Raw genomic sequence first — 27261 nt, 5'->3', positions numbered from 1 at the left:
CTTACATGCTCAAGCTGAAGCCCCTGAGGAGGCCGCAAGCATGGGACTCAATTTAGACCATGCAGTGAAAGTGATACAGCGTCAAATGTTGAACATGTCAGCAATGCCGGATAAAGGTCATTGACTTGGAGGATCTTGCTGTAATACGTTGATCGATCACTTCTATGGAGACAAAATTCTTTGGGATGGTTACAAGTGTCGAATGTTGAGAAACGGATTGCTTATCTGGAGTCATCGGAGAGGGAATTAGCTGCTAATTCACTAGCGACCAAGATATAATTAAAGCGTGTTTGGGAAAAGTTGGAAGACTTCGAGAATCATAGCCGGTGGAACAACGTCCACATTTTTTCAATTCCTGAAGACGAAGAAGGTTGAGTTATGGTGAAATTTCTGGACGGGCTTTCCGAATCTGCTTGACATAAAAGGCCATATGCTGGAAATTGAGCGAGCTCAGAGATCCAGAGGGAAACAGGCCCGATCAATTTTGGGCTATTTTCTGAAATTATCCGATAAAAATCTTGTGTTACGCAAGGCGAGGAGTAAAGGAAGTCTTTCTTGGAAGAACCACAACATTTTTTTGTTCCCAGACTTTGCGAATTAGATAAGATCGAATCAAGGTATGCAAGAAACTCTTACATCAACGGAAGGTCGCTTTTGCACTGAAGTTCCCAGCCATATTGAGAACTAAGGATGGTGCTTTTTTGAGTGGCTGGAGTTTGTTTTGTGGGATAGCACTGCTTCGGGACAGTTTGTGGATTAATTTGCATGTTCTTTGTGCTTACACTTCCTGTTGGTTAGAGTTTGTTTGGTGGAATATTTCTTGCAAAACATTGGAGTGGTTTGGGCATCTGTTGCACTCATGTAACAGCCGAGTGGGCCTGACTCACTGAACATTCACTTGACTGTCCGAGGATATGTGCGCATTTTTGTTTCTTTTTGAGCAGGTTCTGCCTAGCGGCTGAAGTTTGTTTAGTGGAGGAACACACCTTCATAGCAGTTATGTGGATGATTAATGATTATACACGTTCTTTGTGCTTATAGTTCCTATTGGCTGGAGTTTGTTTTATAGATTATTTTTGGTTGTGTAATTTCGGTCTCACGAAATTTGTATAGAAGCAACAAACTTGAGCAATCTGATGGCAAAGTTGTCGCAGGAGCTCTCATAGGCATACATGAACTGTTTGAGTTTATAGGGACGGACGCCGGTTGGCGCTGTCGTGCGTGGGTTTAATGCACATGTTGCACTAATGTTGGAATGTGGTTGTTATAATGACATTTTTGACACAATCTATTTTATCTAATATGTCAAAATGTCAAATGTGGATTGTCTCTCTCCACGTGGAATGTGAATGGGTTGGGGCACCCCATAAAAAGAAGGAAGGTTATTATTTTTTAAACTTAAGAAATATGATATAGTGTTTCTTCAAGAAACATGTCTTTTTCACAGGAAGCTGAAAAATTTGGGAAGATATGGGGTGGACATGTTTTCTTTAGTACTGGCTCAGGTAAGAGCAGGGGAGTCATTACACTGATAAGTAAGCATCGACAATTAAAATGTCTCAAAAAGATTAAAGATAAATTAGGAATGGTCATTATTGTTTCAGCAGAGATTTAGGGGCAAAGGTTGATTTTTGGCTAATATTTATGCACCTAACACTGATGAACACTAATTCTATTGACATTATGAAGGACGGCGCTTACTGTAGGCATGTAAATATTTTGCGGCCATCCTTAGTATCTATTCTCAGTTTGGCCAGGAACATCAGTGCAAAAGCGACCTTCTGTTGGTGTAATAGTTTCTTGCATTCCTCGAATTGATCATGTTTCTCTCTTGTTGAATTCACAAAGTCTGGAATCAAGAAAATGTTGTGGTTATTCCAATAAAGCCTTCCTTTACACCTCGCCTCGTGTAACATGAGATCTTTATTGGATGATCTCAGAAATTTGGCCAGAATTGATCAGGGCCTGTTTCCCTCAGTGGATCTCCGAGCCGGAACCCTGTGAGCTTGCTCAATTTCCAGCTTATGGCCTGTTATGTCGAGCAGACTCTGGATGAGCCGTTCTAGGAATTTCACTATATCTCGGCCTTCTTAGTTTTCACCGATTCGTTGTTTCAAGTCGTTGTTTCACCGATTACGACTCTCCAAGTTTTCCAACTTTTCCCAAACACGCTAAGCAAACCAAAGTCCACCTTGTGCTAGTGGATTAGCAGCTAATTCCCTCTCTGATGATAATCGATCCTTTCATCAACATCCAACACCCTTGTAACCAACTTGGTGAAATTCGTCTCCATGGCAGTTATCGATCGATAAGATCCCCCAAGTCAGCAACGACTGTCGTCAGCATTGCCATCATGCTTGGCAGTTGATGCTGAATATTTTCCACCACACCATCCAAAATGATTCCTGAGCTCGAGGCCTCCGGAGGTGCTTCAGCTTAAGTGTCTTTTAATGTCTCCAGAGCCCGAGGATTTTTGAATTGAAATAAGCTCTTCAAAGAGAGCAAAATTAAATGGTTTTCTTTCAAGCAAAAGACTTTACAAGGAACAAAGTTCATTGCACAAAACATGCAAACAAGACTTAGCAAGCTGGATTATTTTATATGGTTGCTTATAATCGATGAGACCAATTACGAAGACAAGGAAAGAAATACAATTGGCCAAAAAATAACAAGCAAAAAAAAAAAAAGAAAGCCAACAATGTAATAATCCTCCATTGGAAATACGTTTGAGCCCCCTGGTGATTTAGTTTATCTTATCTACCCTCATTAAATGGTATTACAAATTTTGCCATGGCATTATATCAACCATCAGCCACCCTGCTCTCTAAAAACATATCAGCTGACCACAATGCACTAAAACATACAGCCTAAAAACATTCATATTTTTCTATGGAAATCTTTTCCTGTAACATGTTTTTCGAAAGGGCTTGTTATTTATTGGGTGTGCCTGGCCTCTTAACTGGTCATATTCTGTTACATGTTTATGTATTAAGCCCTTGCTAGTTTGTTCTTTCACTTAAATTGTAGTAATTCCCTAACAAAGCCTGAAAGCTGCTATTGATTGTTTTCTGTCGAATACTTAGAATTTATTCATCTCATGTCAAACCAATACTACTGTACACCAATATATCCAATAGAGAATTTGTTTTTTACCTTTATGCTACAAAACATGTTTATACTTGTGTTTGTACCCCACTCCTATCCAATCCAGTCCTATTCATCCTTCTTTTGTCCTCTTACTCTTATAGTTTCTACCAAAAGCCAATAAAGTCTTATTGCTTTACTAATCTCTGATGCATCATGACTGCTTTGTGACTAGGCTCAAGGAGTGGTTGTGGCTGTTCAAACAAGCCTTGGCTGCAATTTTGTTGCATGTATCTATTCATGTGTCTTGGCTCTTAATACAGCCTCATATCATAGTTAAATTGATAGTTTTGAATTGTTTTAAATGCATATAATAATTTCCATCATGTAAACAAATGCAAATTTGTGCTCAGCCATAAATAAAAATTGTTTTACATTTATATCCGTTTGGTGCTGTTACCACTGAAGATCCTGCATAGCTGTTACGGGGTCAGATTGACATTACAAAGACAGACAAATCTCAAGACAATTTGATGTTTGTGACAGAGTATGTGCAAGAGACATTGTGACAGTGAAAGCATTTTACATTGCCATGTTCAAATAAAATCTGTGGAAGATTGTGGATGATTAGGTTTTAGGCATTATTATAGACAGCAGTGGAGTTAATCTGTGCTATAGTGGAAAACAGGTAAAAATGACCAGCAATAGTGTGGGAGAGAAATACATACATACATTTCTATTCTTGACAATAAGGGGTAACATTGATTATGAATATTATCAATTGTATCCAAGTCAGAATGAGCTTTATTGCTTTGTTCTCACGTACACAAGGAATATATATATTTTGTTTGTGATAGGAGAAACAAGTACACACAGAACATTACAGTGAGACAGAATATAAAACAAGGTAAGAGTATAAAAGGACATATAACTGAATGGTAAAGTGGTAACGGTATAGCAGTGTTAATGATGACAGCAGTAAATTATAATAATTGTTCTCTTATATTTTCTTTTAAGGTTTCACGTTGCTGCTAGTAAAGGCCTCATAAACAGTCTTAATGTTTTCCTGGATAACAGTGTCGATGTAAAGGCTGTAGATGCTGCCGGTAAGACCTCACTACTTCTCTTTAGTTATTATACCATCATAAACACTCATATAAAAAAATGTTCATGTAGTTTTGGTCTGCATATAACATGTGTAAGCTTATAAATGTCATTGATGTTCCTCTCTGCAGGTAAAACAGCTTTGCATCTGGCTGCAGGAGGTGGTCATTCCATGTGTGTGCAGAAGCTACTGCAGGTACTGTACACTGAATTATGTTACTAACAATCATATGAACCACACTGGAATGTCACAGTGCTGATGGAAAACTGCCAAATACTGCTCAGTGCTTACTTTTTTGTTCCTACCCTTTCCTACCATGTTTGTGTTTTATGTATATAGCCCTGTACATTTTCCTTATTTGCAAAGCTTTGATGTGAACACCGCAATTAATAAAAAAAGGATTTTAATGGAAATGAGTTGCAATAGACATTCAATTGGATTTGTAACATTTTGTGGTGTTGAGGCAAGAGAGCTTTGTTTAATGGAAACAAAGAAGAAGGTGATACAATAAACATGGAGGAATACAAAGCACTAAATAGGCACATTTAACATTACATCTTAACAAACACATTAGAACAAGAACTGACAATGAGTGCATGAAACAAGAGGGTGTATATATACACGGATGACTGATGAGGAACTAGGGAACAGCTGAGGGCCAAAGGGTGACTCCGGGTGCTCAAAGATGGATGAGGAGGGCAGGATGAAGCAGATGACGAGGAAGGATCCAGGGGACGATTATGAGGGCAAGGAGAAGTTGGCAGACGATCAGGAGGCCTGGGAGGCGGTCACAGGGCTGGGACAGGATGTCTGGGAGGCAGCCACAGAGCAGGACAGGGAAATGGATCCTGAGGTGGAGGCAGGGGTGACTCTGGAAATGGATCCGGAGACAGAGAGGGCAGAGTTGTTGGAGGAGGAGTCTCAGGATGAAGAGAAGGCGAAGCTGCAGGAAGAGCAGGAGTTTGAAAGTCAGGAGGTGGAGATGGTGGTGGAGCAGGCCGAGCTGTAGGAGGTGGAGTTTCAGGAGAGGAAGGCGTCTCAGGAGGAGAAGCAGATGGAACCGCTGGAGGTGGAGTTTCTGGGGGTGAGGATGGAGCCGTGGGAGGCTTGACTAAGGCAGGCGGAGCAAACGGAGGCTCGTGGGGCGAGACGTGAGCGGCTCAGGGGCGGAGCCATGGAAGGCGTAGCCATGAGAAGCTCGTGGAGCGGAGCCATGGAAGGCTCGAAGAGAGCTGGCAGTGACTGGAACTGACCTCCATGACCAGGGTGAAGGAGTCGTGGAAGTGACGGCCACCCGGGATATTCTCTGTGGGGGGAGAATTAATGTCCTCTTCCCCTACAATGAAAAGAGAGCCAAATAGTTTCAGAGCCAAATCCACGTACTCTCATAAAGTCCCATGAGGGATCAGCCTTAGGCATCTGTGCTCTTAATGTTCCATTTAGACCGGCTCTGAAAAATTATATCAGAATGCAGTCATCATAGTGCACCACATTAGCCAGCTCCAGGAACTCATGGACATGATCCTCCAATGTACAGTCCCCTTGAGTGAGGAGGATTATTCGGACAGCCACTAGATCCATTTGCTTGGTCAGTTCTTCTGTAACATTTTGCAGTGATGAGGCGAGAAAGCAATAGATCTAATTGCAGGCTTGTTTAATGGAAATGAAGAAGAATGTGATATAATAAACGTAGAAGAATACAATGAACTAAAAATGCACATTTAACATTACAACTTAACATAAAAACATTAGAACAAAAACTGTCAATGAGTGTATGAAACAAGAGGGTGTGTGTATATATATATATATATATATATATATATATATATATATATATATATATATATATATATATATTATACACACAAATGAGGATCATGTGTAGTGGTGGTGGCGTAGTAGGCTAAAGCACATAACTGGTAATCAGAGGGTTGCTGGTTCGATCCCCACAGCCACCACCATTGTGTCCTTGAGCAAGGCACTTAAATCCAGGTTGCTCCAGGGGGAATGTGTCTGTAATACGTGCACTGTAAGTCGCTTTGGATAAAAGCATCTGCCAAATGCATAAATGTAAATGGATGACTGATGAGGGAACAGCTGAAGAAGATGGAGAACCATGGATGTGATAAGGGCAGTGCATCATGGGAATTGTAGTATGAGGCAAACTACAACAGAAGACAATAACAATGTCAAAATAAGAGTCCTTATGAACAGAGGGGTGATGATGAAGTGTAAAGACATGACAGGATTGATGTAACAGAAACAATAGAATTAAAGCCATGCACCGTATTAAAAAGTATTTAAGGTTAAAGTTGAAGGAAAATAAAATAATGCATGCCTAAAGCATTCAGTGTGAAAATGGCATACCAACTTGATCAACTGGAATCTGATTATTAAGTAATTTTCATAATGAGGCGTGTGCTGAAGGGTATTACTGTAGTTTACAGTCTCTTTAATATACTGGTGCATAGATGTGGTATAAATTCTTTGAGATTTAAAACTTAATTATTTTTCTCCCAAAATGTTTCCTTATATGTGTTTGTATATGTGTCAGCCAGTGGTCACTTTAAGAAAAATGTCTTAAAAAACAGACTACTAAACCATATTTTAATGAAAATGTGAAAATGAAAAAGGGTTAGGTTTAGGGTAGGGTTGGTGTATAAATATTATTAGCTCACACTGCGCAAATCTTAAAATAAATCAATCTAAAAAGAATAAGTCAGTGGAAGTCCCCAGCATGATAGAAAAATAAGCATTTTAATATTATATAGCATTAAGCATTGTTTGCATTGCTATTTATTTTTTCTTCAACAGTGTAAATGTCCCGTAGACAGCACAGACCTGCAGGGACGTACAGCTTTGCATGATGCAGGTGTGTAGATTTTTTTATGTAAAAATGTATAGACACATAAAACCTTATCCTCTTGCACAACTTTGTTATAAATCTATTACACATTAAAGGGATATTTCATCCAAAAATTATAATTCTGTCATCATTCATTCTACTTTTTGTTATTCCAAACCCATATAACTTTCTTTCTTCCATGGAACACAAATTATAATATTAGGCAGAATTTCAGCCTAACTGCCACATGCAATTTTTCACTCCCAAATTTAAAAGCTTACCGTACACATATACAGTGGCTAAAATTGGTAATCTTTTTACAGACAACCCCACAAATAATAAAAAAAAAAGAGATTCCAATCATTCATAAATAGTATTGGATAAGTTTACAATCTTATGTTAAATATTTATTTATTTATTTATTTATTTATTCTTTTAATTTTTGTTTGTTTTCCTATTTCATAAGTATGTAATTCTGGTTCTGTTTGCTCCATCTCCCTGCAATAAAGTCTTATTTCATTCCACTAGATGGCAGCAAGTAAGATTTATTTTTTTATATATACGATAGATCGTATCACAGGATACGATCCATCAGCTTCCATCATAATTTACAGATCTGAAATTTTTGTGGTGCCCTAATGCAGCTGAGCACTCACTTCATTGACATCCAGTAAATGTTTTTTATCACATGCATGTTTTGTCAAATATCTTGGCCTCTGAATGGACTAGAAGTTTAAGCTATGGGTCGTTGTAAAACTGGAATCTTCAGATTTGTGATGAGCTATATATGTAATTCAGTTCACACAAAAGTAAATTTTTTAAAGAAGGCTAATTTTAAAGAAGACAACCTAAAGTAAAAGATTATATGGAGTTTTGGCTACTTTGGGGCTTACAGAATCAGTGTTTGGATATTATTTAAGTGCTATGTGTAAAACTTTTATATTCGCATATTTCTACGTCTTCCCCTCTAGGTGGTGCTCATTTGCGACCCAAAGTTTTTAAGGCTTCATTTGGTTATTTTAATTAACATAAATGCAAAAGTGAAAAGGTATTATCTGAAAAGTTAAAGGGTAACTAAACACCTGCTCAGAGTCTGACTCCACCCACTAGAAATATTTGAAAATGCAGGAAAAGTGGGCAGACCCCGGCGGGGATAGAGGGAACGAACCGAGTGCGGGGCTGAGCGGGGGGCACCTGAGACTCGTAGTGACGGATTAATTGACAGCTGCTGTCAGACTCTATGTTATTATTCCTCACACGGTCGCAAGACGGCATGTACACGAATCTGGCGTGGTGAGCTGGAACCTGCTTACGTCAGCTGTCACCGCTTACATCACGAAGTACCGCAACAGCCAATAGGACAATTCAACTGCAGTAGCCACCGTTCAACCTGAAGAGGGCAGCACTCAGACGTTTTTACACCATATATTGTAGAATTAAAACACTTTATACACAAATGTCAAAAAAATTACTTGAATCAATGACCAGTACTAATAAAGCCCCATGCTTACAGATCATTAACTAAAAAAAGTTGGTTTAGGGTTTAGTTACCCTTTAAGATTCAAAGCTTTCAAATGATACCACATATGCCTGACTTCTGAATCCAGGAATTTTTACGTTTAAAACGTAATCTTATTTTGCGATATAGGCCCACAGACTTCAAGGGGTTTGTTAAATCTATCAGCATTCATAATTCTTTTTAGATTTAAATATAATGCTTAAGCCTTGGACCTCTGGATTTAATAAATGCAATCTCATGCATCATTGTTTTTGAGCATGTCCAAATTAACTTTTTCATTTTTTTTTTATCAATAATAGCCCACTAGCCAACTCTCTGAGAGAGAGAGAGCAAATACTGCTCATCACATTTAATGTTAGTCTATGATGAAGGGAGATTAGTTTAATTAAGCAGAACAGACCCTTGTTGAGTCTAAAGTAAGAAAAACAAACAAAATCAGTTAAGAAAACATTGAAGTGCAAGAAGAATTGCATACATGGTGTAATGGATTCCGTGATGGATGTCATATGTTGTAAAAAATGAATTTAAGGGCAGATCGTTTTTGATTCTGCAGTCTCTACTCAGGCTTCCTCACAGACTGGACAAACTAATTAAGCCAACAAATTAAATATATGTTACAAGCCTCAAATTTCCTGTCATGAACTGTACAGTTGACCATAATTGTGCACTGCAGAGAACACAACAAAACACAGAACAAGAACACTTTTGTCCAGTGGAACAATCCACAAGAATGCATAATTAAAGGGATAGTTCACCCAAGGGAAAGTCAACATGTTCTTACAAACGTGCATGACTTTCTTTCTTTCTTGTTTGGAAAACAAAATAAGTGGTTAAGCAGAATGTAAAGGCAAAATGTAACAAAATATCTGGCCTTACTGTGTCTAAAGTGGCCTTATTGCTCTGGCTGAATCTGCCGATGCTCCGTACAAAAGCACTTTTGCTCATGTGATATTGCTTATTACTCATTATACATAGTGTAGGAATAGTATTCTATGGTCAGAAACATTCCTTGTTTTGTACATGGTCTGCCATGTTTTGTGCATGTGGCTGCCAAAGTTAAACATTTTATAGACATGTCTATAATGTTTTAATGCAACTGACAAGTCTGCAGGAAATCCACAGTGTTAAAATGTCTTTGGTATACCAATATGCTTGGATCTTTCTTCCACTTGGCCACAGCTTGAAAATTAAGCTCATGAAAGATTGTTTCTTTTTTTGTATTTTAGGTGTGTGAGATTTATTGTTCTTATTCAGAACAGATCTTTTATTATGAATCCTGCAATAACTTCATGAGTATGCATCAGGAACAAATATAATATCTAGCTTTCAGAATTGATCGGAAGATTATGTCTTGTCTTTGTTTTTCAGCATATGTGGGCTGCAAAGCCGTCATAAAAATGCTCTGTGACAGTGGTGCATGCATTGATGCTCTTGACGCAGTAAGTAAAATAGAGTTGGAAACAGCAATTCATTTTAGACACTGTGAGTAAGGGAGGGAAACAATTTGATGTTGGAATTGAAACTGAAGAGATGTTGCAATGTATTTTTCATATTATTTTAATACTTTTTCAGGATAGTAGGTCTCCCCTATTGCTAGCTGCTAAGATGTGCCAACCAGGAGCATGCCAGTTGCTAGTGCAGTATGGGGCACACACTATTCTTCGAGACAAGCAAAACAAGTAAGGGAAAACTGAAATAATTTTTTATAACTTCCTGTTCTTCTGCTCCATATTAGAAATGGTGCACATAGATCAGAGCTGTATAAACAATGACAATGGATTAGCCTCTGTGATGCAGAGGAGATCAAGAGAGAAAGATATTCACATTTAAATTCTAATACAGATTTATATTGAGTTCTACTTTGTACAGTATACTTAAATCAATCAACATGCACAGATAATACTTGAAAAGGGCAGTTGTGATCTTCATGGCAGTGCAGCAAATATCTGAAGTGTCCTTAAAAAATCCATCTCATACAACTACTGTAGGAAGGTATTATTTTAAAAGAATAGAAGTTCTTGATGAAATAATGAAATATTTCATTTTAATCACTATAATGAATGCGAAAAGCAGCAATAAATAATGCTGAAGTGCATAGGGCACTAATATGCATTGCATACATTCTCAATTAAAGTACAGCAATGATGTTGAGGTGATTATAATTAAAACATGCAACACAAAATTCTAGGATGAAGAAATGCCTTCTTAATGGCTTGTTTTTGGGACATTTTACAAAATTAATTTGCAGTCTTTACTTAAGGTAAAATGTAATGATCATGGCTATAGAATTGCTCAAAAAGTAGTGAAAAAGAGGCTGAAGTAGTAACGTAGTGATAAACACAGTTAAAAGGATGGCCAGTGGTGGACTGCAACGGTTTAGTAGCAAAAATCTTTGTTGCATATGAATTGCATAGTTGTCTTTCCTTTAGAAAGGAACTGAAGCATTGAAATTAAATGCTCCATTTGAAAATGTAAATTTGTAGGCATCCCTAGTTTTTAACATTTAATGATCATAAATAAATCACAGCATTATAAAAGGTTTCTTATACATTCTAATACCTGTGTTTTATCCCGGCATTACCAGTCATTTCTTGTTTGTTATTTTTTCACTGTTATTGAAGTACCAGGTAGGCACACATTCTTACACATAACACATTCTCATATTTTAATGGACTTTTTATTTTCTATAATGAAAGCAGTAAATGACAAAATAATGACAAAAACAAACAGTTCTGCCTTATACCTAAATATCTTGTTTTTGACAATAAAAAAAAAAACATTGGTGGAGAAAACACTTTTTTGCATTCAATAAAGTATGTTTGAAGCCTTCGGTTAATACATCAAACCATGAACTGCTTGCAGTAAGTCATACAAAAGATTTTTTTAAGCCACAGATGTGATCCAGGGTCACAAAGTTTGAAAACCCTCTATAGTTTTATACTGCTGATAAATCCTCTCCATTTCTTGTCTTTCTTGTCAATCATTTTCTTTTTTTGTCTTTCTATTCCAGCTTTTTATGGTTATGTGTGTGTGTGGTGTTCTCTAGGACAGCACTAATACTAGCTTGTGAGAACTCTTGTAAAGAAGCAGTGGAGATTCTCCTGAAGACTAATGCAGATATGTCAGCATTGGACATTTATGGCCATGATGCTTACCACTATTCCAGACTAAGTCAGAACCAAGACTTGATTACACTTGTCAAACATGCCTTGGAAGCAGGCACTAAAGGTAATACTTGTTTTTTATTGTCCACATTGCTAAAAGCAGTAACCACAACATGTTTCACTGGTTTACTCACATAATTTTATAGTGTTTTAGTGAAGAATATTGAACAGTTTTTCTATTTATTTTCCTCTTACATTTTATGTTGCTTATAGAACCTCTAACAAGCCTTATTGTTACATTTAGTAATTACTTAACATGCTCTTGCTGGCAGCAGGATTGACCGTTAGAAAACAGCACACCAATATTTTGGGAGTCTTGTTAAAATGGCTTATTTTTTAGATCTAGCTGTGCTCATGTGTTCATCTCAAAGACAGAACTTAACAGTGGATCAGAGCTTTTTAACAAGTAACTGTTGTACATTCCTTAGTACAAACTTTGGCATTTCCAAGAACTGTCAAACTGTTAAAGAGAAATTTCATGTGCAAATTTGTTTCCAGCAATTTATTTGCTTATTCTTAGATCACTTGGATCTCTGGAAACGTTATTCAGAGCTTTTAAACTATAATATTACTTGACAATGAAATGTAACAGTGCCTCAATAGAGAGCATAAAGTTGTGCTTTGCACATGTTTGACCTCAGTACACTTGAACTGCCATCAGTGATTCTGTAATTCCAGTAAATAAGCTGTAAATCAAGGCATATGCATTTGCATATTAAAATGCTCATTAGAAACATTGTATATTAGATGCAGAAACATCATATGCAATATGTGCTGAAACACATGCAATAATGTTTCTGCACATTTTATTTTCAGCAAAAGAGATTTCCACCGTTCCACAGAAGATCCAACAGGTAACATTAGTTTGTTTGGTCTAATCATGATTATTTGAAATAAATATGTTTATTGTACTCTTCAAATTCAAATAACATTGATAAGGGAATTTGAAGTGAACTGCTATTTCAGTACAGTAGTACATTATGTGAGCACTTCAAACAAACTCAGATCATCTAAGGAGGTTTGAAACAAGAAAAACTTTTGGGTCCCCCAGTTTTCATTTTTGTATTTTTTTTTTTTTTTTTTTGCTGTTACCCTGTTACTCTTTTCATTGAAAAAAAAATTCTAATAATCTGAATTAACTTTTTGTCAATAGGACAACATTCTTCTGTTATTTTCTGTATAAATTCTGTGTTACAGAAATGCATTTTAATAATGCCTATTTACTTGTAAATCATCCAAAAATATAATAAAGAAATAATAAGTAATACTGCTGCAGGAGAAATGTTAATATAATAGTTCACCCAAAAACTTTAAGTTCTGCCATCATTTACTCACCCTCCCCTTGTGCCCTGTGGAGTCGGAAATATCGTAATAACGAGCTACGAGCATATGAATGACCAAGCGAAGTCTTACCAAATGAAACCAACCATTTTGGAGATTTTCCCCATTCAAGTAAATAGGAGCTGTACTTTCATGTTCCTTTTATCCATAAAAAATACAAGCAGATCACATTATTACCCTATCTGTTTATTGATCTTACTGTCATCTAGATTCTTAAGCTGTGATCACAGTGTGCCTTAATTAGCACGTTCCTAATATCTTGCCACTTGAGAACGATCAGTGTGCTTTCACTTCCGCAATGAAAATCAATTTGATGATATTCAGTGCTCTTCTGCAACTGTCGATGGAGAGTAATACTGATACTTCCACTCATAAAGAGGTCCGCTGTACATATGTGTAGAATTATACTTTCCTGCACCAACAGCCTATTTGAACTGCCGATGATGTAGCATATGTTTTGTTAATAATATTAAAGAATTGCATTCATTATAGATGGGGTCATTTAAATTCTACTGCTCACTTGAGATTGTTAAAGCAAATGGATTTTTCTGAAGGCTGTGTTATCACAGAGTTTTGATAAGATGAAATGAAAGAGAATCATTAGTTTTGCTTAGTGTATTAGTGTCGATGAAAATTGATTTTGTAGACATCAGATGTGAGGATCACGTACACTCTTATTAGAATGCAGATGTGTGGAAAGATCCTTGATGTCTCTGATAAAAGTATGCATATTCTGTTGTGTTAAAGAAATAAAACTTTGTGACTGCTTTAAGATTATATCAGGGTGTTCAAATCTTAAAAAAGTGTGAAAGTTGCATATTTTAAATGGGGTATTTTTTTTTTTCTCGCAATGCTGCCTGCTTGCCTTCTAGACTTCCATTGTAAGTGTATTTCTTTTCCCATTTGTTTTTACAAACTGGGGGATGAGTCAAAATGATTGTCTGTGCTGTGGTAACCAACAGCATGCCACTGATAAAATAACCCATAATTTCCCATTTTACAGGTGTGAATTTACAATTTATACATTTTTGCATGTTGTATTTTAGGAAAAATATTCAACCACCTTCAAATCATATATGTGTAGAAATAAGTGTGCAATATTTAAATTAAGTAATTGTCATTATTTTTAGCATATAGCCTCTTTTTGTGTAAATGAGGCTCTTAATAGATGCACCTTTTTCACAAAACTCAGCACTATTTGCCTGCAGCAATTAATGTTAATGTATTCATGTTAAATTTGACCAATGTTTGTGTACATTTTCTATTGATCATGTCATTTAGTAATTCATCAAATGATGAAAAAAATGGAGCAGAGTGACATAACAGGGACAAATATATAGTCAAACATACTTTCTGAAAAAGAAATGTGAAAAAATTTCATTTTTGAAGAACATTTTTCAATTGATGAAAAGTTGTTCAATGTTTCTCTTCCAAATTTTCAGGCTAAATCCTCATCAGGAGGGATTGGTTGGACCAAATCAGGAGCAGTCAAGATGGAGAATGTTTTATCAGAACCAATCACAGTGAGTTGCATTATGGGATGTCATTTGATTAGGTTTTTGCTATCAGACTGTCATTTCCATCAATTGTGAACACCTCAGTAAAGTGTTAAGTCTGAATTAGAGGGAACATGGCAGTCGCTCCACTGAGGGTAAGTGCTCAGACATGTTTTTGTTTTCATCGTGGCAGTCAAGAATTTTGAAACATCAGGATTGCAATCAGTCTCATCACAAAGGCTTTCCATGTCTGAGCTCTAATGCTTTGAATACCCTTTTTTCCATAAGAAAAAAAAGCTATCATTTGAATTCCTCAGAGGTATCCTGACGATCCTGATTTTACTCTCTGCCTCAGCAATGTTCCCTTAAGGATTGTGGCATTAATATGTATTTTTAGATTTAGTTAAACCCTTATCTGTAATGTAAACATGTGACCTTCATAACATGCTTGTAGGTTGTCCTTCCTTTTATCTGTCAATAACATACAATTTTACATTAAGTTTTCCTTTATTACATACAGTAATCTAGTTGAGTCCTCTCTATAATGTGGGCACATTTTCTGAAAGAATGGAGAGATTAAAGGATTGATTTCTCATTTGACATCAATCATATTCGTTTCACTAAGTAATGTACAGTAGTTTAGTCCTCTGTATAATGTGACCACTTTTTAAGAGAAAGCAGTGATTATAGGACAGTATTGTCATTTGAAATCAGCAATATTTCATATCTCATCCCATTCTCATTAAATGAATGAAATAAAGTCTTAATGGAAATTGATTTAAAGGTGAATGTGTAACTTTTTTTAATGTCAAAATACTTTCTCCAAGCCCAGCTTAATATGCATAAACAACTACAATCAATTTGAAGATTTATTCACCCGAAAAGTGTAAACACAGTGGCACAATCAAAAACTTGCTCTGTTTGTTTGAGCATCCTAACCAGCCCACCACAGCAGTTTGGCACAAGCCTATCTGTTTTATGACCAATGGAAGACCGAGGGAGTGTTCAGGAAACTTTTTGAATATAGTCATTGTTTAGCGATTTTGTTGGGTGCTGCTAGTGGCACAGAAATTACACACTTCACCTTTAAATTAAGAAATTAAAGATTTTTTTTCAGCCAAAAGGGATATATAAACTGATATATAAAATTTTAAATATGTCATCATTTATTCACCCTCATGTTGTTCCAAATCCATATGACTTCCTTTCTTATGTGGAGTTCAAAAGATGTTGAGCAGAATAACATCCTCAGTCATTCACTTTCATTGTATGGAACAAAGATGCAATAAAAGTGAATGGCTGAGACTGTCAGTCCCTAAACTTCTGCCTAACATCTCCTATTGTGTTCCATTAAAGAAAGAAAGTCTTATAGTTTTGGAACAAAATGAGGGTCAGTAAATGATGACAGAATTTCCCTTTTTGGGTTAAATGTCCCTTTAACATTCTTATAACCTCAACATTACCCTTGTTGATAATGCAGGTCAGGCATGCACAGTTCGCTCCTGCCCCAGTCAGATCTGCTACCATATCAGAGGACTTGTTGCCTGGTGAGGTAGAGGCCCTTCGGAGAGAACTTCGAGAGTCACGGAAAAGGCATGAAGCAGCAGAGGCAGAGGTGCACAGGATGGATACAGCATTGGCCCTGCGTAGCCAGGAGTATGAAGGACTGAGGAGGAACAGTGAGCAAGCCCTGCATGCGGCCCACAGCCGGGTGTGGGAGCTGGAAGAGGCCCTGGGTGAGGTGCAGAGAAGAATGGCAGGCTCTGAGACCCGAGTAAGGCAGATGCAAGCTCATCTGGTGGCTGTCCGGGAACACTTGGTGGAGGAGCTGAGAGTCCAGCTTCAAGAAGCCAAAGGCCAGCGGCATGCTGCCGTAGCAGAACTGGGGAGGATGCAGATGGAGCTCAGCCAGAGTATGCGGGAGGTGGAGCAGCAGAAGGAAAACCAGAGCCCCCTGATGCAAGAACTTAGCCGGCTTTCCCAGAAGCTGCTCAGCAGAGAAGAGCAGATAAACACATTAAGGGCCAGGATAGCAACGGTGGAGGCACAACAAGCTGAGATGTTGTGTAAGGAGGCCCAAACCCCATCAGAGTGGTGCCCCACTGATGCGAAGATTACGATGACTGATCTTATCACTGAGACCTGTGAACCAACCATAGATCTGGACAGATATATCAGCAAGGCCGAGCATGTGGCTGCAACGAGCTTGCTAAACAATGCATTGCAGCAGGCTGAAGTCAGGGCTGAGGAGGCTTTGCAGAAGTATCAGTGTGCTCTTGAGGACAACCAGAGCCTTCTGAGAGAGCTACATGAACAGAAGACAGAGCTGGACACCATACAGGAGGCTCTGCAGGCCAGGTGTGTCCCTGTGGCCTTAGTGGAGGAAAAGGAGAAAGAGGTGGAGCAGCTCAGACTGGCCCTTGAAGAGATGGAGAAGAGAAAAAACCAGGGGAGTGTGAATTTCTCACCCAGAGAAGAGGGGGATGCTCGGGTGCTAAGTGAAGAGTGCACTGTAGAAATACCAAGTGAAATACAGTATAATCAAGTATCTTCTTCAAATGAGAGTGACAAAGCAGAGTGTGATGTTATTAGGATTGCAGAAAAAAAAATTCTGCCAACTGAAATCAGCACCATATCTGAGGACCAGCAGAGCACATCCTCAGATCAAGTTGTTAAGGTTAATGATTACTTCTTGCATATTCATAAACATTTCTTCAGTGTTATTTTGTATCAGTGTTATCTGGATCTAGTTTGCATTGAGACTGTCCAAAAATCCTGATATCAAAGCTGATGCTAAATATGCCAAAGTCCTAAAAAATCAATTAGTAACTTCATGAACAGTTCTAAAGAGAAGAAATGTTTCTTCTATGCTCTAAAATCTCTTTAACCTCCCGAGACCCCGCATCCACATGCTTGGACATTATGTTTTGGCTTCTCTATAGGATATGCATAATTTAGTTTAGTTTAAACTGACTGATCTCAGTTAAGGAGAATCTAGGCTGTCATAAAAGTGTTAAAATTTTGAAGTACAGAGTCATGTGACAAAACAACATGGCACATGGGTTTTCCTTTGGGAGAAACTGCAACAAAACTACATCTGGTAAGAAACCTTGTTTGTCAAAAGAGTATTCTAGGTTCATATGAAATGCCATTTAAAAAAATGTATTAATATATTGGGAAACGGCACGCTGTTAAACACAATGACTACGTACGTGGACTATAGGCTAATTTTCCTTAAATATTCTATATTCACTGTGTATACCAGTGTGCTGTATACTCCAGCACACTGAAGATTATGTCATTCCCTAATTATGAAGGAAGGGAGCATCCTATAGCTTTAAAAGTTCAGTTTCTGTCTGCTGATGATGTTTGGACCACTCAACATGTTTGGCAGACATGGGACAATGGTAATCAATACTCACAGATTCAGGTTTTTTCATGCAACATTTAATTTTAACATGGTTGGCAGTGGTTAGATCCTGGCCATTAATTTGTATAATAATTATTTATGCTAATTCATGATGTAATGTCTGTAACATCTCAAAGACATGTATAACCAACACTCCTGGAAACATACTATTTGATAAAAATCTGATTTTATAAATCTTGATGTTTTTTTTACATTTTACAACTTAGGCCCACTGTCCACATATATGGACATCATTATTTTGGAAAAATGTTTCTTCTAAAAACATGTATTTTTTTGCATATGTTTTAGGGCCTACTAGTTCAGTACTAGTACAAATCAAAAAAGGAGAATGGAAAATGTACACAGCAGTCATGCTCTGGTCTCAGGAGGTTAAGAAATATAAAGGTATCACTCAAGGTATTCCTCTTTGTGAGTGTAATCTATATAAAATTATTTTAAAACCCTTATCTAATAATCACAAATTACTGAAAAGGTTTTTGACATTTATTGGCCAAAAGGTGTGGGACCCCTATTCTAAGGAGCCGTCTTTGAGCAAGGCACTTAAATCCAGGTTTATTTTGGTAGATTGACTGTATTGAATGTACTGTAAGTCGCCATGTGCCATATTTGTGTGGCAACACAATTAATTACACATGTTTTCTGTCTCAGAATTCAGAGTTGTTGGTGGAGCATGCTGGACAGCGGGGGGCTCAGGGCAGCTTCTCTGAACCCTCACATTCAGACAGTTCCCTCCAGGCTCAGGTCAACAGGCTACAACTGCAGCTAGAGGTTAGCCACATTGAATGCTCAATACTACTCTACAGAGCTGTTTCTTCCAGATTACCCTGTTTTATTGAAGTTCTTTGTAATGGTCAGTGCTCTTGAGTGGTCAGTGGTTGTTTTAACCTTGCATTACAAGTTGAAGTTACTAGCAGTTTCATCACTCATCTGAAATCAACACATTCTAATTAGCTGACTTCTGAGTCAGGCATGATCTAAAAAAAAAATATTAATGCTGAGGTGTGTAATCTTCATGTTAAAGTACTTTCTCCTATCCAATCTTATAATCTCAAATTGAAGGCATGATTTTAAATCAAGGTTGGTCATTTATGTAGTGGGACTGCTGTTCTAAATGGATGAACTAACTATTTGTCACAGGCATAATTCCTGTGTTTGGATATTTCTTGATGTAAAAAGCTCTTTTCTTGAATCCTTGCGTACATGTGAAAATTGATTTGCTGGCTTTACAAGTTCATGACAGGAGTTGTAATATTGGATATAATTTTGTACAGGCAAGTTTACTAACTAATTCTATATTACTTGTCTCAAGGTGACACATACATTTAAGTCTTATGACTATACAGATGTATTTTAACATTAATTGTGCTGCATTGTCAACTTCCATTGCAAGAACATTATAAGTACTGTAACTACATTTGTTTCTTTTCTTAAAAATATTTTTTTCAGGGGCCATGCCATAAATGCTTATAGTCTTACCTTGTATTGATCCTGGAATGTTCATTTAACAGGATGTTTAAGCATAATTCAAAATCATCTCTATCTAAAACTGAAATCCCATTATTAGTTATCAATTCAGGGTTATTTCTGGAATATTATGTCAAGAAATTATAATATAAATGAGAGAATCTGTTTTTGGTAAATAAGAGGAAGTACAGCACATCCAAAGCCACACACAGACAGTTAAGGCCCCGATATGCTTCACACAAAATCGGAGAGTGGACAGGTGTGACGTCATTCATAAAAAAATCTGGCCAAAATGTGTTTTTGAGTTCGTTTCGGTGGTTCGTAAACACTTGCGGGGGTGAACTTTTAGGACATCTTCTTAACATTTGCAAAACACCTTCTTACTGCCACTAGTTCACATCATTATTTGTTGTGAACTGAAGCTCCAATTACTTTGACGTTGTTCAGTCAATCAAGATCAGGTAACATGAACACGTTGGTGTGCAGTTAATAGCGAGCTTGTGCAAATGTACCTACCAACTTTCTTTTTCTTTTTTTGTCATTAACAATTTTTGTTGATTCCAAACTAAAACAAACAGCACATGAAATAAATGGAATCAAATTTTATCAGTATATGCCCCCTCCCCACTCCTGTCACCCAGCATATATCCCAGTGGTCAGACATTGAACAACAACACACTTAAAAACAGACAGTCCAAATAAAATACTCAATGACCTAAAAAGACATATAAAAGTAACCAACAAAATAGAAAAAGGGTTCCACATATTAACCAACTTATATATTCAATCCAAATTGTCCTCCACTGCTTCTCCCTGGCAACTTTCTAGGAAGGCCAAATAAGTGCCCCACTTCCAACCATAAGCACCTAAATTGCCCAGCTGTCCATGTGACATCTTCTCAAAAGCTGCCACTCTGCCCAACTCAGTGCACCACTCATTAAATGAGGGCATACCAGCCGACTTCCATCCCCAAAGAATTACCTGCCTGCCGATCATCATGCTGGTAAGGACACAGTTTTTTATATGTTTGTTCCTTATGTTAATACCCGCCCCATGACCCAAAATACATAGTCTGGGGCAGAATATGAGTGCTCAAACCTCACAAATAAAATTCGGAACCCTCAACCAAAACTCTTGAATCTTAGTACAGAACCAAAAAACATGGGCTATGTCCCCATCATCCAACTGGCATTGCCATCAAGTAGGTGTGTCTTTAAGGCTAAGACTATACAATCTAGAGGGAGTCCAATAAAAACAATGCAGAATCCTAAATTGAACGAGGCGCACCCTTGCATCCCTAGACATAGACATAGTAAATCCTACCCCAAGTCTCTCTCCCATAACTTATTAAGAGATGTTAAAACCCTGTTTGCTAGACTCTGAATTAGCCTGTAGTAGTACACGGAAGCTTTTTTAAAACAACTAGCACCATCTCAAGAGTGTCTGCTGCTATAGGGGTCTGCGTGTTACACCCAAAGGTGGTACAGAGTAGATGGCTCAGCTTTAAGTAACTGAAGAATTGAGATCTGGGAATCCCAAACCGCTTTATTATATTTTCAAAAGAACTCAACACTCCGTCTTCATACGGGTCACTAAGCATAGCAACACCCTTCTCAATCCAGCAGAAAGGGGACTCGTTAAAGCGCAATTTAGGGTTCAACCAAATACATGCTGCAACGTTCAGGTAAATGTCCTAATTGAATACACAGAAAACTTTTATCCACATTAATGCATATGTGACGTAACGGGATGTGTCTTTACTTCTCCGGGCAGTTTGGTAGAAAAACTTTGCAATGGCAAGATAGGGGCAAGGACCTTCTGTTCAATAAAGAGCCAGGGGGGGGCTCTTTCAGGTGGAAGCAACCAATGTGCCAAATGTCTGAGACTAAAAGCATAATAATAAAACAAAATCTTGGGGAGACCAAGCCCACCTTTTGTCAGTTGGCCTATAATAACTTACTGGAATGCAACCGAGGGTGTTTCCATTCCAAATAAAGGATTTAGCTATACTAAGGGGAACTTCAACAGGGAGAGAAGTTCTCATCACTTAAACTTTTTATTTAATGGTCAAAATGAACTCCTAACTAATTCATTCAAATTTGCTGGAAATAAAATGCCTAAATACTTAATGCCCTGCTTGGGCCACTGGAAGATGCCTGGTTGAAAACCTGTTACAGGGCAATATGCTGTCAGAGCCAATCTTCATATTTAGATCAATTTATACTGTATCCTGTGAATTTAGAAAAGTAATTAATAATTCTGTGTAGGCAAGGCATAGATCTAGTAGGTTCGCAGATTTCACTGAGAGAATGGTATAAAAAGACTCTCACTGTTTTATATATCTAGCCAGAGTTTTCCTGCCTTGTCCCCATCTCAAAGTATGACAGTCTTGCCCTAAATAACAAAAAATCCACCTTCTGTAACAAAATATTATTATATCTGTCATAGGCCATTAGACGACATTCGGCGTTTCAGCTCTGCCTCTGCACTTTTAATATTCCCTTCCAATTCCACAAGTTCTTGTGCTTTGGATTTTTTGGTGAATGAGGCATACTGAGTCAATCAAAAGATTAAAGTCTCCTCCCAATATTATATCATGAGGGGTGCCAGCGGCTTGCAACATCCCTTCAAGATCTATAAATAGCCCTGATCATCAAAGTTAGGTGCATATATATTAGCCAAAATAAGACTTTGCCCTTGAATTTCTGCTAAAACAGTAATGACTCTTCCTAATTTATCTTTAATCTGTTTGAGACATTTGAATTGTAGATGTTTAGTTATCAGTGTAATGACTCCCCTGCTCTTACTCGAACCAGCACTATAGAAAACATGCCCACCCCATATCTTCCCAAATTTTTCAGCTTTCTGTGGAGAAAGTTGCTTTTCTTGAAGAAACACTACATCATATTTCTTACGCTTAAGAAGTGAATAACCTTCCTTTTTTTATGGGGTGCCCCAACCCATTCACATTCCACATGGAGAGAGACAATCCACTCATATTAACTTTTGACATTTTGACATATTATAAAAAATACATTGTGTGTCAAAAACAAGATTATAAAGACCACATTACAACATTAGTGCAACAACCAAACCCGAAAATCCCCTAGAACAAAAAAAAAACCTAAACAGAAAAAATACAAACGTGCGCATTAACCCCATGCACGACAGCGCCAAATGGTGTCCATCCGTCCAAACTGATGTATGCCTATGAGACGGAATAGAATAGAATATGTACAATGATTCATCCATAGAACTGTTCTGAAGGTGTGTAACTACAATATAAACACCAGCTGCTAGGCGGAACCAGCACAAAAAGAATTCAGATTCCTCAAACAGTCAAGCAAATGTTCTGTCCTCCAACTTGTCCCTGACATGCTCCAAATCCACCTTGGTTGCTAGCGGATTAGCAGATAATTCCCTCTCGGATGACTCCAGGTAATCGATCCATTTCTTGACATCCCCCACTCTTGTAACCACATCAGTGAACTTCGCCTCCATTGCAGTGATCAACGTATCACAGCAAGATCCTCCAAGTCAGCAATCACCTTCGTCAGCATTGCCGACATGTTCAGCATCTCTCGCACATTTCCCGCACCTCCCCGTCTAAGTCGAGTCCCAGGCTTGCGGCCTGCTTAGGGGCGTCAACTTGAGCACGTAAGTGTCTTTTAATGTCTCCCGAGCCCGAGGATTTTGAATTCTTTGACATCCTAGAACAGTTATGGAACAGAGTGTATCAAATCTCACATTTTTATGTCATTAAAAGTATCAAAACTAGCAAAGTGCGCAGAGCTCGCCATTCACACGTCCGATCCCTGCATGGCGTCACGTGACTCTCCATTATAATTTTTTTTTTAATTAGTCTACAAAAGGAATCAAATCTATTCAAATACTCTTTAAGTGTCCATTCAGTCATGTGCCATCTACAGTGAAAGCCATTCACACTTCTGCCCAAATTAAGAAATGCCTCTCTTGTCGTCATTCTTTTGTCTATAATCTTCCCATTAACACTCTATTATTCACTCATCTTTAAGAAGTATCAGTGTCATCATAAATAACAATAACAGAGTGTAATTGGCGCATATTATGGCTGTGTATAGCGTGTGAGCGCATTAGCGTCATTAATTCAGAATGTAAACCAGACAAATAAACATTATTGCATATAATATATATTACTTTAAATCATCATTGAGTGGTTAAAACAACTTCTTTTACTGGCCTCATATGAAATCTATTCATTGAACAAGGCATAAAGTCATTGAAAACAAATTTTATTGTCTCATTAGTTAGTGTTTACATGTAGTCTTGAGCATCCTAATATTTAAATGTACATCTAAACGCTTCCCATAGTGGTGTGATGGGCTTCTGAATGTTTGCAAACTGTATACCATTGATTGGTTGTTTCAAAATGTTTACCCCTGATCTAAGAACAAATTAGAACTTCTTTGGATGGATATCGGGATCTTTTGCCTGTTGAGTTGTTCTGTTTTGCTCCAAGGGGTTACAGATGGGCTGCCAAGATGAACTAGTGTTACGGTAGCCATGTTTCTTAGCAACAAGGGGATCAGTGTAAAATAGACATTCACGCCACCCTTTAAACATGAGACCGGTGGCTGGAGAGGCCTTCACCTTGGTTAACTTTGCAGAAACTTACTCAGCAACAACTTTTCAATCCTACAGAGTAGCATGAAGATATTAGAAGAAAGCTGCAGTGACTGAGCAAAATAGTATTAAACATTAATCACTCTCCAGAGATACTTTACATTTTATCAAATTACTCTCTTTTTCCAATGCCTTTACAGTAATCTAGCAATACAGATTCCTTTTATGACATTAGCATGATGCATTATACCTGATTTGAAAACCAATGTATTATAAACCATGTCCTCTTTTCATTGCTAGGCCTCGGAAAAGCATTACAGAAATGTGCTTTCAATATACCGAACACGACTACTCAGTGCAGCACAGGTAACATCTTATTTTCTTCTACCTTATATAATGTATATTATGTAATTATCTGATGTGCTAACATGTAGACTTGTTCAAAAGTAAACCAGATGTCAGATGGTTGCTTAAACAGAGTTGTGGTCTTCTTTTGCAGGGGTTCATGGATGAAGAGGCCAGAGTGGCTCTGCTGCAGATTGTCAAGATGAGAGAGTGTGTGTGTTGAGCATTACATTTAGTGTGTTAGTGTGTGTGTGTGTGTGTGTGTGTGTGTGTGTGTGTGTGTGTGTGTGTGTGTATTTCTGTATCACAAAACTTAGAAAAAAGACAAATTTCATCTAATTGAGGTTTCATAAAAGTTTTAAACCTTTTAGCATTATATATCATGTGTAGATTAACTGTGTAACTAATATAAAAAAACAAATGAATTGTCTATAAAATATTGAGATTTACACTACATTTAGTTCTGGTCCACTAATTTGCTTGTCTGTGTCTGCGGAATTGCAGAAACGGTGAAGCGACATGGCAACCTGAACCAATTGGATTGGGTTCAGATCGGTGCAAAAAGTCCATATTATTCATATTTGTGCAGAGAGGTGTGATTGGTGACTGTTACATATGGCCACCAGGAGATGGAGCCAAGTACATGATACAGATTCAATGATGACTCAAATGGCACAGAATGAAACTTATTCTGTAAAATCTCATTACTAAAATCATGTCGGCATGCTATGCAGACCTTTAGTCATTGACGTGTTTGCATGTGTAATTAGTTCATATGTACAATTATGATCTTTTATTTGTTTGGAGAGGCTTTTGGACACTAGGATATTGCTTGTCATATCAACACAAAATTTTACACAGTCAACAATTTACTCCTTGTTTTTAGGTCGAGTTAAAAGTCATTAATAATGTGTATGCCAATGAAACAAGAAATCTTTAAAAACACCCTCAGAGCTTAAAGGGTTAACCTCTTTCTATAACTGTTGTATGAAAGCAATAATAAACTCACAATTGTGGCTAAAAGTCTTATCAATAGCTTTGCTGATATTCAGTACAGCAGAACTCTTGCTTGTGCGATATTGCTTAAATAAATACTCTTATTTTTGATTAGGTTAAAGGTGAAGTGATTCTATTGGTTGATCCAGTCTTGTTATATTAGGCTGCTCAAACAAACAGATTGCAATTCCATATAGTGCCACTAGTTATGCATAAATTACACATTTCACTTATAAGCAGGCCCGGACTGGCCATCGGGAGCACCGGGACAATTCCTGCTGGCCTGGCGACTAAGTTGGCCTGCTGCCAGCCAGCGTTTTAAATAAAAAAGTTTTTATTATTATTATTTTATATTACTACCTTTACCAGTGATCATTTATGAATTCATCATTCAATAAAATTATTATTAATATTAATAACAATAAAAAAAAATCATGAATCTGTTAGTCTTGACTGGCAAGGCTGTGATGCGACTTTATGCCTCAGACAAACGGTTAAACAGAAAATGCAAGCAGCACCCGTCTAACGTTACATTCGTGGAGAAATCAAAACAAATGAGTGCACACAGAAAACTCACAGAAGCAATGTACTGAGGTAAAAATTCTAATTGTTGTTTTTTTTATTTATAACATATGATTTACATATGTTGATATGATTTAGTTTAACATAACACAACTAAAGGAGCTGTTTTGCTGTATATTATCATGATTGAAAATGTTACATTGAATTTATTGTTCAATAAACAAGTAGCGTAGTTAATATTTATTATTAAGTTCCTTACATTTTAGACACAAACCATATTAACTGTTTTTGTTCTATTTCACCGACTAAAATAGTTCCAAAGGAAAGCTACAGCAGCGCGGTGTTTTGTTACTGAATGATTCAGCGTTTTGAACGAATCTTTTGTATGAATGACTCACTAATTAAGACGGTCACTTGCCGCCACCTATTGGTGGTTTAGTTTAATGTTTAAGTATTGCATTTTTTTATATTCAAACATTTATTTAAAACATCAATCTCATAACATTATTTAATAATATGCAGTTGTAATTGCAGTGCACAGGACGTTATGTGCAGACCCATTTGATATTAGGACTGCTTTAATTCTAGGTTGGTTGTTTATGTTTTTATGTGGTCATACTGTGAAATAAATGTCATTTGGGGGGGGGACAAGGTTGTCCGTGTTTCTAAATTTTATTTGGGTGCATAGGATGGCCTGGATGGGTGTAGGATTTCCCGGCCTGAAATTGTGTCCCAGTCCGGCCCTGCTTATAAGATACACACATTTACACTTCAGTACTTTCATAAACCACTCACAATTGTTGATGTTCATTGGACCCCTCTGATCTGGTTTGTTTGGTCACTGACTATAGCTCCCTAATTACAGTATGTTTCATCAGTCTTTTAACATCACTGTAAGATGTATTCTTTAAAGTGAAGTGATTAGACTGCCCTCTTGTGTTTGGCACACCCTGGTTGCATTTTGATGAGAAATGGTAGGGGGTTTTGTGTTCCATAAGAGTAAATATTTTGCCATGAAGCTCAATGTCCTGGAGCAGATTCGAGTGTGGTAGTCATCACAAGTGTGGTCAGGGGTTACTCAGTGTTTTGTATTAGTAAGACTAAGAAGAATGGACATCTGTAAAGTGGAAGGTGCTGTTTGTATACACAAGGAAATCTATCCGTTGGTCTTGGAAAAAAGCTCAGTCCAGTTGTGTATTTTTTCCAAGTGAAGCCCTTACAATACACCCTTATACACAGACTACACAAATACTCAACATATGGTTTTAATTCCAGCACACAACAGAGAAACGAGAGACTTGATGCTAAACATTCACCTCAGCATAGTCATCTATCAAGACTTTTATTT

General features: G+C 37.4%; 1 protein-coding gene across 3 annotated transcripts in view; it reads left to right on the top strand.

Moving 5' to 3' along the window:
• Positions 1-26230, top strand: part of LOC127661983 (uveal autoantigen with coiled-coil domains and ankyrin repeats protein-like) — a 31857-nt gene extending 5627 nt beyond the window's left edge. Inside the window, exons 3-14 of one of the 3 annotated variants that reach the window (XM_052152981.1) lie at positions 4102-4190; positions 4320-4384; positions 7004-7061; positions 9922-9992; positions 10126-10232; positions 11600-11781; positions 12534-12571; positions 14501-14581; positions 16035-17231; positions 18633-18752; positions 24351-24416; positions 24550-26230. In XM_052152981.1, the coding sequence (XP_052008941.1) occupies positions 4102-4190; positions 4320-4384; positions 7004-7061; positions 9922-9992; positions 10126-10232; positions 11600-11781; positions 12534-12571; positions 14501-14581; positions 16035-17231; positions 18633-18752; positions 24351-24416; positions 24550-24618 (2143 nt within the window). In that variant the 3' untranslated portion in view covers positions 24619-26230. Of the gene's footprint in view, positions 1-4101; positions 4191-4319; positions 4385-7003; positions 7062-9921; positions 9993-10125; positions 10233-11599; positions 11782-12533; positions 12572-14500; positions 14582-16034; positions 17232-18272; positions 18397-18632; positions 18753-20276; positions 20516-24350; positions 24417-24549 lie in introns of those variants that run through there. The other 2 variants (XM_052152982.1, XM_052152983.1) reach the window with 2 other exon arrangements.
• Positions 26231-27261: the final 1031 nt, after the last annotated feature.

Source organism: Xyrauchen texanus, chromosome 21 (assembly GCF_025860055.1).
Source record: "Xyrauchen texanus isolate HMW12.3.18 chromosome 21, RBS_HiC_50CHRs, whole genome shotgun sequence".
Taxonomy (NCBI): Eukaryota; Metazoa; Chordata; class Actinopteri; order Cypriniformes; family Catostomidae; genus Xyrauchen; species Xyrauchen texanus.
The sequence above is the reverse complement of the archived record's forward strand: the minus strand, read 5'-3'. Positions and strand labels throughout refer to the sequence as shown.